We start from the raw sequence: 18,102 nt of genomic DNA on the forward strand, positions 1-18,102 counted from the left end.
CAACTTTCTTTATAGTCCAACTTTCACATCCGTACATGACTAAAATGCACTATAGGTGATCCAAAAAATTGGGCAATCAATCAGACAAGTGAAAAAGAAAAGCCTAATCAGTTATATTCCTCAGCGTTCATAAACTTAAAACAACCAATTTGTTAATGAAAAAATACAAGTGTTCTTACTAACACTGAACAAAACCTTTTGCTTGATGGTTCTCATATAGTGTGATCCAATAAATACTACCTTCTATAATATCTCTACAGAAGATGCAAAAACTAACTTTATAAAGCCATTTTTTATGATGACCCCCAATATAGCTATAGAAAAAATATAATTCCATATTTCTATACCACTCTTTTGTTGTTGTTCAGTTGCTCAATTGTGTCCAATTCTTTGTGACCCCATGGACTGCAGTGCACTTCTTCTGTAGTGATTAGGTGATGGCTTCTCTGTCCATCACCTACTCCCAGAGCTTGCTCAAACTCATGTCCATTGAGTCAGTGATGCCATCCAACCATCTCATCCTCTGTTGTCCCCTTCTCCTCCTGCCTCCAATCTTCCCCAGGATTAGGGTCTTTTCCAATGAGTCAGCCCTTCACATCAGGTGGCCAAAGTATTGGAGCTTCAGCATCAGTCCTTCCAATGAATACTCAGGGTTGATTTCCTTTAGGATTTACTGATTTGGTCTCCTTCCTGTCCAAGGGACTCTCAAGAGTCTTCTCCAGCACCACAGTTCAAAGGCATCAATGCTTCAGTGCTCAGCCTTTCTTATTGTCCAGATCTCACATCCATAAGCGACTACTGGAAAAATCATAGCTTTGACTAGATGGACCTTTGTTGGCAAAGTAATGTCTCTGCTTTTTAATGACACTGTCTAGGTTTGTCATTGCTTTTCTTCCAAGCAGCAAGCGTCTTTGAATTTCATGGCTGCAGTAACCATCTGCAGTGATTTTGGAGCACCAAAAAATAAGGTCAGCCAGTGTTTGCACTCTTTCCGCATCTATTTGCCGTGAAGTGGTGGGACTGGATGCCATGATCTTCATTTTTTTTCAACATTGAATTTTAAGCCAGCTTTTTCACTCTCCTCTTCCACCTTCATCAAGCAGCTGTTTAATTCCTCTTTGCTTTCTGCCCTAAGGGTGGTATCATCTGTGTATCTGAGGTTATTGATATTTCTCCTGGAAATCTTGATTCTAGTTTGTGATTCATCCAGCCTGGCATTTCTCATGATGCACTCTGCATGTAAGTTAAATAAGCAGGGTGACAATATACAGCCTTGACACACTCTTTTCCCAATTTGGACCCAGTCTGTTGTTCCATGTCTGGTTCTAACTGTTGCTTCTTGATCTGCATACAGATTTTTCAGGAGGCAGGTAAGGTGGTCTGGTATTCTCATCCCTTAAAGAATTTTCCACAGTTTGTCACAATCTACACAGTCAAAGGCTTTAGCAGAATCAATGAAGCAGAAGTGGATGTTTTTTCTGGAATTCTCTAGCTTTTTCTATGATCCCATAAATGTTGGCAATTTGATCTCTGGTTCCTCTGCCTTTTCTAAATCCAGCTTGCACACCTGGAACTTCTCAGTTCACATACTGTTGAAGTCTAGCTTGAAGGATTTTGAGCATTACTTTGCTAGCATGTGAAATGAATACAATTGTGTGGTAGTCTGAACATTCTTTGGCATTGCCCTTCTTTGGGATTGGCTTCTCTGGCAGCTCAGATGTTAAAGAATCTGCCTGCAATGCATGAGACCCCAGTTTGATTCCTGGATCGGGAAGATACCCTGGAGAGGAGATAAACTACTGATTCCAGTATTCTTGGGCTTCCCTGTTGGCTTACATGGTAAAGAATCTGCCTGCAATATGGGAGATGTGGGTTCAATGCCTGGGTTGGGAAGATCCCCTGGAGAAGGGCATGGCAACCACATTTTGCAGACCTTTATTAAAAATTACCCATGTATATTTAAATCTTTGCCTCATCAGATTGTGAGCCCTTGAAGAGTCATGATTATTTCTTAACTATCTCTAGCACTTAGCAGAGTACAGCATATTATAGTTTACAAAATTTGTTGAAAGAATAATACAACTTTTGCTTTACTTTTACCTCCTGGCATTTACCTCGAACAGTATCCAGTAGTGTTCCTTCAGTGGTATAAATATTTAATCCATATTGTAAAGTGATTCTTACTAACCATTCTTCTACAGCTGCAGTATCTGAAAACAAAAGGCAAGCAATTAGTTAGTTTTTTTTGTATGTCATGTTGGTGAAATTTAAAACTATTTGAACCTGGATCTCCTGCATGATGGGCAGATTCTTTACCATCTGAGCCACCAGGGAAGACCCATATGAACATTACTAACAACAATTACCTTTCATTTCCCTATCATTTTGATTGCACTTATATATGTTTTACTATAAACATTTTGATGCTAAAATAAGCACAGAAGAATTATGAAGTGTTCTTATCAACAGAGTAATGAACCCAGAGAAAAATATTTTAGATTATAATTTTTCTTGAGAGCTGTTGTAACTTGCTAAGAAGCAAATTGTGACACTTCAAGTGAAGTTGTGTAATACTTTTTGAAAGCAGACCATGGGTAATTAAAATATTTAGCATATCAGGAGTTCCCTGGTTGTCCAGTGGATAGGACTGTTTCACTGCTGGGGAACCAGTTGACTTCAATCTCTGGTTGGGCAAAAAAAAGCTAATAAAATTGAAAGGAGAAATAAATCCACACAAATGTAGCTGGTTCCTTCAGCACTCCTCTTTCAGTAACTGACAAAATCAGTGAGGATACAGAAAAGCTGAATAACACTATCACCCAACTGATCCAATCAACTTTAATAGAACACTCTATTAAAAAAGAACTTTTTAATGGTAGTTTTTTTTTTCAAATGCACAGGGAAGATTCACCGAATGATCATACAAAATATATTCTCAGAACATATTAGAGTCAATCTAGAAGAATCAGTAACAGAAAGATATTTGGAACATTCCCAGATATATGGACATTGTACAACAGATTTCTAAATAACACATGTCAAAGAGAAAGTGACATGGAGAATTAAAAAATATTTTGAATTAAAAGAAAATGAAAACACAACATACAAAAATTTATGAGATGCAGAAAAAGCAATGCTGAAGAGAAATATATAGTAGTAAAATATTTATATTTAAAAAGAAAGATCTCAAATCAGTTATCTGAAGCAGTAGTAACAGCCTTATAAAGTGTCAAAGCGTAAATATTTAGGTCTTTGTGGGCCATATGGTCTCTGTCTCAACACTTCAACTCTGCCATGGTAGCACACAAGCAGCTATAGAAAACATAAATAAATGAGCATGGCTGTGTTCCAGTAAAGCTAATTTACAAAGCAGGCAGCAGACCAGATTTGGCCTGGAAACTGTAGTTTGTCAACCCCTGATCTAAAGGTTCCCAATATAAGAAATTATGGAAAAAAAGCAGCAAATAAAACGTAAAGGAAGTAGAAGGATGATATAAAGAGTAAAATCAATGACATGAAGAATAGAAAAACAATAGCCAATATCAATGAAATCTAAAGATGTTTCTTTGAAAGGATCAATAAAATTGATGAATTTCTACCAGACTAATCAAGAAGGCTCAAACTACCACACAATTGCACTCATCTCACATGCTAGTAATGCTCAAAATTCTCCAAGACAGGCTTCAGCAATACATGAACCGTGAACTCCCTGATGTTCAAGCTGGTTTTAGAAAAGGTAGAGGAACCAGAGATCAAATTGCCAACATCTGCTGGATCATGGAAAAAGAAAGAGAGTTCCAGAAAAACATCTATTTCTGCTTTATTGACTATGCCAAAGCCTTTGACTGTGTGGATCACAGTAAACTGTGGAAAATTCTGAGAGATATGGGAATACCAGACCACCTGACCTGCCTCTTGAGAAATCTGTATGCAGGTCAGGAAGCAACAGTTAGAACTGGACATGGAACAACAGACTGGTTCCAAATTGGAAAAGGAGTACGTCAAGGCTGTGTATTGTCACCCTGCTTATTTAACTTACATGAAGAGTACATCATGAGAAACGCTGGACTGGAAGAAACACAAGCTGGAATCAAGATCTCCGGGAGAAATATCAATCACCTCAGATATGCAGATGATACCACCCTTATAGCAGAAAGTGAAGAGGAACTCAAAAGCCTCTTGATGAAAGTGAAAGAGGAGAGTGAAAAAGTTGGCTTAAAGCTCAACATTCAGAAAACGAAGATCATGGCATCTGGTCCCATCACTTCATGGGAAATAGATGGGGAAACAGTGGAAACCATGTCAGACTTTATTTTTGGGGGCTCCAAAATCACTGCAGATGGTGACTGCAGCCATGAAATTAAAAGATGCTTACTCCTTGGAAGAAAAGTTCTGACCAACCTAGATAGCATATTCAAAAGCAGAGACATCATTTTGCCGACTAAGGTCCGTCTAGTCAAGGCTATGGTTTTTCCTGTGGTCATGTATGGATGTGAGAGTTGGACTATGAAGAAGGCTGAGCACTGAAAAATTGCTGCTTTTGAACTGTGGTGTTGGAGAAGACTCTTGAGAGTCCCTTGGACTGCAAGGAAATCTAACCACTGCATTCTGAAGGAGATCAGCCCTGGGATTTCTTTGGAAGGAATGATGCTAAAGCTGAAACTCCAGTACTTTGGCCACCTCATGCGAAGAGTTGACTCATTGGAAAAGACTCTGATGCTGGGAGGGATTGGGGGCAGGAGAAGAGGACAACAGAGGATGAGATGGCTAGATGGCATCACTGACTCGATGGACATGAGTCTGAGTGAACTCCAGGAGTTGGTGATGGACAGGGAGGCCTGGCGTGCTGGGATTCATGGGATCGCAGAGTCGGACATGACTGAGCGACTGAACTGAACTGAATCAAGAAGGAAATAAAGATGTAAAATACTCATATTAGAGATGAAATATGGCACATCACTACAGACTCTTTATGGTTAATGAAAGAACATCACAAAAACTTTTATGTTATAAATTCAACAACCTAGATGAAATGAACAAGTTTCTTAAAAGATACAAACTGCTGAAACTCACTTCAGAATAAATAGAAACTTTGAGTACTTCCATGTCTATTAAGGAAATTGAATTTGTAGTTAAAATCTTCACACAAAGAAAACTTCACACCCAGAAATCTCCACTGGTGGTGAATCCCAAACATTTAATGGGCTTCCCTAGTAGCTCAGATGGTAAAGAATCTGCCAGCAATGGGAGAGACCTCGGTTTGATCTCTGGACTGGAAAGATCCCCTGGAGAAGGGAACAGCAACCAACTCCAGTATTCTTGCCTGGAGAATTCCGTAGACAGAGGAGCCTGGCAGGCTAGTCTATGGGGTCACAAAGAGTCAGACACAACGGAGCAACTTTCACTTTCATATAAAAATTCTTACATAATATAGGGGGGAACTCTGCTCAACTCATATTTATTTATATATCTCCCTTTTTAGAAAGCCTGTAAATTTACTTTTTGACCAGATACTTACCAGTCAGGATTTCAAAAATCATAACAAGCAAATCAAACACCTGTGAGATTCTGATAGTGCCCTCCTGTGTTTCATTTTGGCAATTAAACCAGAACTCCCTTTCAAAGAAGCTTCTGTGCTGCATTTCCTAGAATGAAGCTCATTGTTTTTCCACTTGAACTCATCCACTTGAAAAGCAGACCCCCAAAACCAAGAACTCAGTCCCAATATCACCACATAAATCATTTTCATTCTAGCAATTGTACAGTTAATGACCCCCAAAACTCCTTTATTTAACAGAATGTTTCAATGCAAGGTAAAATTTCTAACACCCTTGTAAGCAACTGCCAAATGTCTTCCATGGGAATCAGCAATATTTCACCCTTAAAGTCCTAGAGATGACCCCACCTGGCAAGCAGAGCCAAATCCTACCAGGGAGGAATATGGACAAAGAGCTCCTTGCTGGTCCCAGAACTGCTGTCAGACCCAGAAACAATAAAATTCGTCCTTACTCATAAACACTGTCCAACAAAGAGGCTACCATAAAACTCAGAAGCCCATCTTTCTGCACAGGTTTCTGGATAAAAATGTTTCTTTTTTTGTGTGTGTGTAACTCTGATTCAGACCAAAAGATGATTATTAAAAAGAAAATCAAGAAATGGAAACAAGTTTCTAGTAAAAGCTTCCTAGAAGACGTATTCCAGTGTGATAAAAATGATCTAGATAAGTTCTTTTGTCTAGAGGAATGCAATATTATCAGACCCTTACACAAGCCCTCCTGAAACTCCTTAGTAGACAACATTTCAACTAAGAAATCCAAGTGAAAATACCTTCGAAATGAAAGAAGTGATGTGGCTAGGAAACAATGTTCACCTTGGCGAACATTTTCCTACCCACCAAGAGCTTGGGTTTTCTGGTAAGGTCACCAGCTTTCTGGTCAAAAACATTCTTGAAGTCATCAGGAACAGAGGATTGGAGATTTGGTGTCTGAGCCCATGTGTTCTGGGTTCCATATCTGGGGCTCAAGAGCCAACAGGATCCTGTGGGACTCATGTAAGGTTCCCCAAGGCAATGAAATTCTAAAGTTCCTAAAGCTCAGTGAGAACTCAAGGCTGGTATCACCTGTGCTGGGCCTTCCTTGACTCCTCCTAAAGTTCTGTGCACCCTTGGTTTTCAACTTAAAGCTGAGCACCTCCCCCAATGTTCATCAGCCCCACGATCCTAAACAGCTGAGCAACTCATGTGAAAAAGCATTACCAGATACCAAAACGAAAAAAAAATATTACAAGAAAATAAGACTCCAGATTGATAATTCCAAGAACCCACTAGCCAAATGAGTCCAGCAATACACAAAAAGGATAATGCATCATAACTAAGAGTTGTTTATCTTAGTATTGCAAGGCTGGTTCAGAATTCAACATAAATCAATGGAATCCTCCATATCAAGAGATGAAAGGAAAAAATCCTTATAATCATCTCAATAGATTCAGAAAGAGCATTTAACAAAATTCAACACCAATTCATGAACTCAGCAACTTAGGAATAGAAGGGAACTTCCTTAGCCTAATAAAGGGCATCTACAAAATACCTACATATAACAACACCTTAACCTAATGAGGAAAGGTTGAATATTCTCCCAAAGTTGTAAACAAGGCAACGATATCCTCTCTCACCATTCCTACTTAACATTGTACTGGAGTTCCCACCAGTACAATAAGGCAAAAATAAAGAAGTAAGTAAGTACATAAGAAAATAAATATGTAAATAAATAAAATGAATACATATTAGAATGGAAGAAAGGAAGTTATATCTATTTCTAGATGGATGATTATCCATGTAGAAAATCCCAAAGAGTATAAAAGGCTGTGCATGTGTGCTAAGTCACTTCACTTGTGTCTGATTTTTGCAACACTATGGATCATCAGGATCCTCTGTCCATCGGATTCTCCAGACAAGAATGCTGGAGTGGGTTCCCATGCCCTCCTCCAGAGGATCTTCCTGATTCAGGGATTGAACCAGTGTCTTTTGTCTCCTGAATTGGCAGGTGGGCTCTTTACCACTAGCACTGCCTGGGAAGCCCCATACAAAAGGCTACTTGAATTAATAAGTAAATTTAACAAAGTTCCAAAATATAAGGTCACGTTACATCTGTATATTTATATATTATCAATCAGTTCAGTTGCTCAGTCGTGTCCAGCTCTTTGTGACCCCATGGACTGCAGCATGACAGGCTTCCCTGTCCATCACCAACTCCCAGAGTTTACTGAAACTCATGTGCATTGAATTGGTGATGCCACCCAACCATCTCATCCTCTGTCGTCCCCTTCTCCTCCTGCCCTCAATCTCTCCCAGTAGCAGGGTCTTTTCAAATGAGTCAGTTCTTCAAATCAGGTGACTGAAGTACTGGATTTTCAGCTTCAGCATCAGTCCTTCCAATGAATATTCGGGACTGATTTCCTTTAAGATGGACTGGTTGGATCTCCTTGCAGTCCAAGGGACTCTCAAGGTCTTCTCCAGTACCACAGTTCAAAAGCATCAATTCTTCAGCGCTCACCTTTCTTCACAGTCCAACTCTCACATCCATACATGACTACTGGAAAAACCATAGCTGTGACTAGATGGACCATTGTTGGCAAAGTAATGCCTCTGCTTTTTAATATGATGTCTAGGTTGGTTATAACTTTTCTTCCAAGGAACAAGCATCATTTAATTTCATGGCTGCAGTCACCATCTGCAGTGATTTTGGAGCCCCCCAGAATAAAGTCAGTCACTGTTTCCATTGTTTCCCCATCTATTTGCCATGAAGTGATGGGACCAGATGCCATGATCTTCGTTTTCTGAATGTTGAGCTTTAAGCCAACTGTTTCACTCTCCTCTTTCACTTTCATCAAGAGGCTCTTTAGTTCCTCACTTTCTGCCATAAGGGTGGTGTCATCTGCATATCTGAGGTGATTGATATTTCTCCCAGCAATTTTGATTCCAGCTTGTGCCTCAGCCAGCCCAGTGTTTCTCATGATGTATTCTCCATATAAGTTAAATAAGCAGGGTAACAATGTATAGCCTTGATGCGCTCCTTTCCCGATTTGGAACCAGTCTGTTGTTTCATATCCAGTTCTAACTGTTGCTTCTTGACCTGCATACAGATTTCTCAAGAGGCAGGTCAGGTGGTCTGGTATTCCCATATCTCTCAGAATTTTCCACAGTTTGTTGTGATCCGCATAGTCAAAGGCTTTGGCATAGGCAATAAAGCAGAAATAGACGTTTTTCTGGAACTTTCTTGCTTTTCCCATGAACCAGCAGATGTTGGCAATTTGATCTCTGGTTCCTCTGCCTTTTAGGAAGCACAAGCTGGAATCAAGATTTCTGGGAGAAACATCAATAACACCACCCTTATGGCAGAAAGCGAAGAGGAACTAAAAAGCCTCTTGATGAAAGTGAAAGAGGAGAGTGAAAAAGTTGGCTTAAAGATCAACATTCAGAAAACGAAGATCATGGCATCCGGTCCCATCACTTCATGGGAAATAGATGGGGAAACAGTGGAAACAGTGTCAGACTTTATTTTGGGGGGCTCCAAAATCACTGCAGATGGTGACTGCAGCCATGAAATTAAAAGACGCTTACTCCTTGGAAGAAAAGTTATGACCAATCTAGATAGCATATTCAAAAGCAGAGACATTACTTTGTCAACAAAGGTCCATCTAGTCAAGGCTATGTTTTTTCCAGTGGTCATGTATGGATGTGAGAGTTGGACTGTGAAGAAAGCTGAGCACTGAAGAATTGATGCTTTTGAACTGTGGTATTGGAGAAGACTCTTGAGAGTCCCTTGGACTGCAAGGAGATCCAACCAGTCCATTCTAAAGGAGATCAGCCCTGGGATTTCTTTGGAAGGACTGATGCTAAAGCTGAAACTCCAGTACTTTGGCCACCTCATGCAAAGAGTTGACTCATTGGAAAAGACTTTGATGCTGGGAGGGATTGGGGGCAGGAGAAGGGGACGACAGAGGATGAGATGGCTGGATGGCATCACTGACCTGATGGACGTGAGTCTGAGTGAACTCCGGGAGTTGGTGATGTACAGGGAGGCCTGGCGAGCTTATTCATGGGCTCGCAAAGAGTCGGACACGACTGAGTGACTGAACTGAACTGAACTGAACTGAACTGATACACCTATGTCTGCAAAGAGTTGGACACGACTGAGCGACTGAACTGAACTGATACACCTATTAGAATGGCTAAAGCAAAATACATATGTATTGATACATATTAAAATGTATATAAATATATATACATACTATATAAATATACACATATGTATGGGTTTCCCTGGTGACTCAGTGGTACAGAATCTGCCGACAATGCAGGAGATGCAGGAGACTCAAGTTAAATCCCTGGATGGGGAAGATCCCCTAGAGGAGAGCATGGCAACCCACTCAGTATTCTTGCTAGGAAAATCCCATGGACAGAGGAGCCTGGTAGGCTGCAATCTACAGTGTTGCAGAGAGTCAGACACAACTGAAGTGACTGAGTGTGCATGCACACATATGTATGCTGCTGCTGCTGCTGCTAAGTCACTTCAGTTGTGTCCGACTCTGTGCAACCCCTTAGACGGCAGCCCACCAGGCTCCCCCATCCCTGGGATTCTCTAGGCAAGAACACTGGAGTGGGTTGTCATTTCCTTCTCCAATGCATGAAAGTGAAAAGTCAAAGTGAAGTCACTCAGTTGTGTCTGACTGAGCGACCCCATGGACTGCAGCCTACCAGGCTCCTCCGTCTGTGGGATTTTTCAGGCAAGAGTACTGGAGTGGGGTGCCGTTGCCTTCTCCAACACATATGTATACATGTGTTCAAATACACTTACATATACTAAGTGCTGGCATGGCTCCAGGTAACCGGGTGATGAAAGTAAAAAATAATATAATTACTTTGCAAATAGTTTGATAATTTCGTATAAAGTGAAACTTATACTTATCATATAACACACTAATCCTACTATCTGGTAATAGTCAAATGCAACAAAAATTTGTATTCACACAAGAATCTATATGAGAATGCCTATAGTAGCTTTATTCATAATTGCCAAAAACTAAAAAACTCCAAATGCCCTGCAAAAATATAAAGTAAGGTACATCTATACAGTGGAATAATAGCCAGTAAGAAAATGAAAGAAACTATAACAGATAAATCTCAAATGAATTATGCTAAGTGAAAGTAGCCAGGCTCAAAAGGCTACATATTTGATGATTCCATTTATATGCTCTGGAATAAACAAAACAATAGGAATAGAGAACAGATCTGTGGTTCCCAGGGACCAGGAGACAAGAGTTGACTACTGGTGGGATAATCTTATTGGATGATGGAACAGTCCTAAATCTTGATTTGTGATTACCCAATTGTGACAACTTATAGAGCTATGCACTTAAAAGGGTGTATTTTACTGAATGGAAAGTATACCTTATTTCAAGGTGAAAAAAGGAACAAATTGTGAAGTATAAATGGAGTGACTCTTTTTACTTTTTGCTGTCTTCCCCATGGGTGAATTTAACTCAGATGACCATTATATCTACTACTGCAGGCAGGAATCCCTCAGAAGGAATGGAGTAGCCATCATGGTCAACAAAAGAGTCCGAAATGCAGTGCTTGGAGTGCTAATTCAGATTTAAGCCTAAGTAACCTCAATTGCCTCTCCCCCCAAGAAGGTTGACAATGGAAGAAATACTTTGCTGTAGTTCTGGACTAAAAAGCTGGGGAAGAAACTTCATTTTCTTTTTTGCACATATCAGAAAAACAGCTACTGTGCAGAGTTTTCTTTTTGACTTCAGCTGATGAACTGGATTGATAGCATTAATTCAGATTTAAGAGATTATCTGAATCTTGGTTTGAATAGGTTTGGGATCTGCATGTAATATTAATTAGATCAGATAGCTTTTTTATATTTTCACATGTATACATAGGCTCTCCCTACCCTTATCAACATCATTAGTTACTGAACTTTGTGAACTGGCATTGAAACATTACAGCAATGTTTTGTTGTACCAGTTGTATAAACTTTTACAGTGCAATACATGGTATTTTTCAGAGACAAACCAAAGGTTTATTTCTCAAGGTTCCTGCTGTTTGCTTAAGCAGCATTGATGGAGAATCTTTTATATACGTTTTTAATAGATGAAAAACCAGATTGCAAATCCTTTTTATTGTTTTTGTTTTTTGAAGCAAACCATGTACCAGGTTTTTGGTCCCAATTGTGTAGGATAAGTTAAATTGAATTCTATTAACCCATATGAGTGTATTTCTGTAAGCATAGTAATGTTGAAATAAAGTTTTAAAAAGCAAAAAAAAAAAAAAAAAGACAGAATGATCTCTGTTCGTCTCCAAGGCAAACCATTCAATATCACAGTAATCCAAGTCTATGCCCCAACCAGTAATGCTGAAGAAGCTGATGTTGAACAGTTTTATGAAGACCTACAAGACCTTTTCGAACTAACACCCAAAAAAGATGTCCTTTTCATTATAGGGGACTGGAATGCAAAAGTAGGAAGTCAAGAAACACCTGGAGTAACAGGCAAATTTGGCCTTGGAATGCGGAATGAAGCAGGGCAAAGACTAATAGAGTTTTGCCAAGAAAATGCACTGGTCATAGCAAACACCCTCTTCCAACAACACAAGAGAAGACTCTACATATGCACATCACCAGATGGTCAACACTGAAATCAGATTGATTATATTCTTTGCAGCCAAAGATGGAGAAGCTCTATACAGTCAACAAAGACAAGACCAGGAGCTGACTGTGGCTCATATCAGGAACTCCTTATTACCAAATTCAGACTTAAATTGAAGAAAGTAGGGAAAACCACTAGACCATTCAGGTATGACCTAAATCAAATCCCTTATGATTATACAGTGGAAGTGAGAAATAGATTTAAGGGACTAGATCTGATAGATAGAGTGCCTGATGAACTATGGAATGAAGTTCGTGACACTGTGCAGGAGACATGGATCAAGACCATCCCCATGGAAAAGAAATGCAAAAAAGCAAAATGGCTGTCTGGGGAGGCCTTACAAATAGCTGTGAAAAGAAGAGAGGCGAAAAGCAAAGGAGAAAAGGAAAGATATAGGCATCTAAATGCAGAGTTCCAAAGAATAGCAAGAAGAGATAAGAAAGCCTTCTTCAGTGATCAATGCAAAGAAATAGAGGAAAACAACAGATTGGGACAGACTAGAGATCTCTTCATGAAAATTAGAGATACCAAGGGAACATTTCATGCAAAGATGGGCACAATAAAGGACATAAATGGTACAAACCTAACAGAAGCAGAAGATATTAAGAAGAGGTGGCAAGAATACATGGAAGAACTGTACAAAAAAGATCTTCATGACCCAGATAGTCATGATGATGTGATCACTAGTCTAGAACCAGACAACTTGGAATGTGAAGTCAAGTGGGCTTTAGAAAGCATCACTACGAACAAAGCTAGTGGCTGCTGCTGCTGCTGCTGCTAAGTCGCTTCAGTCGTGTTCAACTCTATGCGACCCCTAGATGGCAGCCCACCAGGCTCCTCCGTCCCTGGGTTTCTCCAGGCAAGAACACTGGAGTGGGTTGCCATTTCCTTCTCCAATGCATGAAAGTGAAAAGTGAAAGTGAAGTCACTGAGTCATGTCCAACTTTCAGTGACCCCATGGACTGCACCCTACCAGGCTCCTCCGTCCATGGGATTTTCCAGGCAAGAGTACTGGGGTGGGGTGCCATTGCCTTCTCCGAAAGCTAGTGGAGGTGATGGAATTCCAATTGAGGTGTTTCAAATCCTGAAAGATGATGCTGTGAAAGTGCTGCACTCAATATGCCAGCAAATTTGGAAAACTCAGCAGTGGCCACAGGACTCGAAAAGGTCAGTTTTCATTCCAATTCCAAAGAAAAGCAATGCCAAAGAATGCTCAAACTACCACACAATTGCACTCATCTCACATGCTAGTAAAGTAATGCTCGAAATTCTCCAAGCCAGGCTTCAGCAATACGTGAACCATGAACACCCTGACGTTCAAGCTGGTTTTAGAAAAGGCAGAGGAATCAGAGATCAAATTGCCAACATCTGCTGGATCATGGAAAAAGCAAGAGAGTTCCAGAAAAACATCTATTTCTGCTTTATTGACTATGCCAAGGCCTTTGACTGTGTGGATCACAATAAACTGTGGAAAATTCTGAAAGAAATGGAAACACCAGACCACCTGACCTGCCTCTTAAGAAATCTGTATGCAGGTCAGGAAGCAACAGTTGGAACTGGACATGGAACAACAGACTGGTTCCAAATAGGAAAAGGAGCACATCAAGGCTGTATATTGTCACCCTGTTTATTTAACTTATATGCAGAGTACATCATGAGAAACGCTGGACTGGAAGAAACACAAGCTGGAATCAAGATCGCCGGGAGAAATATCAATCACCTCAGATATGCAGATGACACCACCCTTATGGCAGAAAGTGAAGAGGAACTAAAAAGCCTCTTGATGAAAGTGAAAGTGGAGAGTGAAAAAGTTGGCTTAAAGCTAAACATTCAGAAAACTAAGATCATGGCATCTGGTCCCATCACTTCATGGGAAATAGACGGGGAAACAGTGGAAACCGTGTCAGATTTTATTTTGGGGGGCTCCAAAATCACTGCAGATGGTGACTGCAGCCATAAAATTAAAAGACGCTTACTCCTTGGAAGAAAAGTTCTGACCAACCTAGATAGCACATTCAAAAGCAGAGACATTATTTTGCCAACTGAGGTCCGTCTAGTCAAGGCTATGGTTTTTCCTGTGGTCATGTATGGATGTGAGAGTTGGACTGTGAAGTAGGCTGAGCGCTGAAGAATTGCTGCCTTTGAACTGTGGTGTTGGAGAAGACTCTTGAGAGTCCCTTGGACTGCAAGGAGATCCAACCAGTCCATTCTGAAGGAGATGAGCCCTGGGATTTCTTTGGAAGGAATGATGCTAAAGCTGAAACTCCAATACTTTGGCCACCTCATGAGAAGCGTTGACTCATTGGAAAAATCTCTGATGCCGGGAGTGATTGGGGGCAGGAGGAGAAGGGGACAACCGAGGATGAGATGGCTGGATGGCATCACTGACTCGATGGACGTGAGTCTGAGTGAACTCTGGGAGATGGTGATGAACAGGGAGGCCTGGCGTGCTGGGATTCATGGGGTCGCAAAGAGTTGGACATGACTGAGCGACTGAACTGAACTGAACTGAACTGAACACATGCCTGCCTTCTAAGTCACTTCAGTTATGTCCAACTCTCTGCAACTCAATGGACTGTAGCCTGCCAGGCTCCTCTCTGTCCGTAGGATTCTCCAGGCAAGAATACTGAAGTAGATTGCCATTTCCTCCTCCAGGGGACCTTCCTTACCCAGGGATCAATCCCATGTAGCTGGCAGGGTCTTTACCACTAGTGCCTCCTGGGAAGCCTACATAACACCAAATGAGTAATAAATGAATTAAGATAGATAAAGTGTTTAGAGTCAAACTGTAAATATAAGAATTTAGTAAATGCTCCCTGCTGGTTCTACTACTACCAAGAAGATTATTTTGCTATCTTTGTTATTGATGCTACATAAACTACCCTTTCCAAGATTTTACATGTACACCTTGTGGCTCAGCTGGTAAAGAATCTGCCTGCAGTGAGGAAGACCTGGGTTTGATCCCTGGGTTGGGACGACCCCCTGGGGATGGGAAAGGCTACTCACTCCAGTATTTTGGCCTGGAGAATTCCATGGACTATATAGTTCATGAGATTGCAGAGTCGGGCACAATTGCACAACTTTCACTTTCACTGCTCAAATTCATGGCATGGCAGCAAATGAGAAATGATTGAGGAAAAAGTAAATGAGCAAATATGGTCTCCTTCCCCATGAATATTTTCTTTCCTGATTTCTAGTGTATTACTAATATTAGATCATCCTCTTCTATTACATTATGAAGTGAAGTAAAAGTCGCTCAGTCGTGTCCCACTGTTTGAGACACCATGGACTGTACAGTCCATGGAATTCTCCAGGCCAGAATACTGAAGTGCGTAGCCTTTCCCTTCTCCAGGGGATCTTCTCAATACCTCCGCATTGCAGGAGGATTCTTTACCACCTGGGCCACAAGGGAAGCCCATTACATTATGAGCTCAAATATATCTTTATTTACTCAATCCAGAAGTTGCATCAAGATAGGCAGATATTATTTGGTCTCTTAATCTAAAATACTTAAATTTTCAGATCACCTTTGTTCCTCCCAAGATGATCTTAGAAATCAATGTATTCCTGAAATTAAAATTTGGAAATAGGAGAAGTGAAAATAACAAGTGATCTTCATTTCTTCAATTGTCAAACTAATGTCAATATTAGGCCAAGCAACCAGAGCAATCCATCATTAGACTGTACCCCCTTGCTCCTTTTTTAATAGAGTAGAATTTCCAGGATGAATTCTTTGAAACAAAAATCACAAAAAATTTCAATAGATTAATTTGAAAAAACTGAGATGACTGAAGGGTAAAAATAGTGATATAATCTAAGTTAGCTGTTATAACATGGAGGCTTCTTTTTCAATCTTTTATTTTTGATGTTTCCTTATATAGAGTCTTTTCCATTCTTTCTGCCTACTGTTACTTCTCTCCTGCCTTTTACTCTGTAGGACACATAATTTGGTTCATCCTTTAACTTCTTCCATAGAAGGGTTGACCTGTATGATTCCCCCAATTCCTCATCACCTGCTACATTTGATTGGCACACAAGAGGGTGCCCAATCAATTCTAGGGCAGTTGAAGACACTTTTCTGGAAATTTTGAATTGGGCTGGCCCCTAGGAAATATAAATAAAAATTTGACAGCAGTGAATCAGCTTTAGAAAACTAATCTGCAAAATGGAAAAATAAATATAGAGGTATAGAAAACATAGATAAGAGAAACAGGGTGAAAATATTCCCTGGGTTCTTGATGGCTCTCCATTTCTTACTTCTAATTCCTTCCTATAGTTTGGCTTCATTTTTGTCTTTGGGTTTCACAACAAAAAGAAATTTAGTATTTTTCCTTTAGTGAGGTCAAGATGGTTTCTGTTTCTTGCACCTACCAAATTAGAATAATATACCCTTTATCATTTTTAAACTATGGGTCTGTATCTCATACCTGAAGATCTACTAGCCCAGTCCACTAGCTCAATATTCACACCTTCTGTAATTTCATTTTCTTTCTTTCCTTTAGGTATTTACAGTAGCATATGAACTAGGCTATCACATCATACTTAATAATAGAGCCAACAGTAAAATAATATATTAAATTTTTAAATTAATGTTTCCATTTCATTAAAATTAATTGGCACCTGAATTTCTCAATACTATAAATTTTAAGTTCTAGAAAATGAGTCTACTTTAAATAAAGAATAATATAAGCTATGTATATCAGAACCATTCATCTATAATAAATTGCCAGATAAAACACAGGAAGCTCAGTTAAATTTGTGTTTCAGATGAATCACTAAATAACTTTTAATAAAATGTATGTCCCAAATATTCCAGGAGACATTAACATGAGATAGCATAATTTTTAACATGATAAATGTTTTTTATTTGATACATTTGGCAATCTATACCCATGAGTAAAATAATTAATTTAGATCACTCTTACCTGTATTTTTTGTGATGTTTTCTCTGGGAATATCAACCAACCAGTAAACCCGATCACTGTACTTGAATAAAGATGATGTGAGAAAACAGTGTCTTACAATGCTGATAGCAACACTTATTTTGGCATAGTCTACCCCATATTTAAAAACTAAAATTAAACAAAAACATCCAATGCAAATATCCTTTACCCAGAAATTTCACTCCTGGGGATTTAGCTTACATTATAATCACATATGTGTGAAATGTGTTCAAGGATATTTTCATCATTACTTCTGATAGTACTAGAGGATTGAAAATAACTAAAAAATAACTAAAGTATTCATTACATAAAGTTATATGTAAGAATATAGTCACAAAAAGGAACATGATACAGCCAAACTCAGGTAGCATAAAGCTGAAGCATTACTGGCTTATGTGTCAGAGGACAGAGTCTGCTGCTGACAGAAAATTTAGGAATTTGAGAGGAAAATACCAGGAGCAAGGAAACTGCAAAATATTGATCTAAGAGTTAAATATGAATGTGAGAGTTTGACCATAAAGAAGGCTAAGCACAGAAGCATTGATGCTTTCATACTGTGATGCTGCAGAAGACTCTTGAGAGTCCCTTGGACAGCAAGGAGATCAAAACAGTCAATCCAAAAGAAAATCAACCCTGAATATTCGTTCGAAGGACTGGTGCTGAAGCTGAAGCTCCAATATTTTGGCCACCTGATGGGAAACCCGACTCATTGGAAAATACACAGATGCTGGGAAAGACTGAGGGCAAGAGGAGAAGGGAGCGACAGAGAATGAAACGGTTGGATGGCATCACTGACTCAATGGACATGAGTTTGAGCAAACTCTGGGAGATGGTGAAGAACAGGGAAGCCTGGCATGCTGCAGTGCATGGGGTTGCAAAGAGTAGGACATGACTAAGCCATTGAACAACAACAGGAGTTAAATATAAATTCTTTCCAAATTCTTGG

At 39.7% G+C, this 18,102-nt stretch overlaps 1 protein-coding gene across 1 annotated transcript in view; it reads right to left on the reverse strand.

Annotated features, from left to right (window-relative positions):
* Positions 1 to 18,102, reverse strand: part of CATSPERB (cation channel sperm associated auxiliary subunit beta) — a 139,195-nt gene that overhangs the window by 105,800 nt on the left and 15,293 nt on the right. The window contains exons 4-5 of the mRNA XM_069559306.1: positions 17,139 to 17,199; positions 2,115 to 2,210 (exon numbers count right to left, since the gene is read on the reverse strand). Of these exons, the coding sequence (XP_069415407.1) occupies positions 2,115 to 2,210; positions 17,139 to 17,199 (157 nt within the window). The remainder of the gene's footprint in view (positions 1 to 2,114; positions 2,211 to 17,138; positions 17,200 to 18,102) is intronic.

This window comes from Ovis canadensis, chromosome 18 (genome assembly GCF_042477335.2).
Source record: "Ovis canadensis isolate MfBH-ARS-UI-01 breed Bighorn chromosome 18, ARS-UI_OviCan_v2, whole genome shotgun sequence".
Classification (NCBI taxonomy): Eukaryota; Metazoa; Chordata; class Mammalia; order Artiodactyla; family Bovidae; genus Ovis; species Ovis canadensis.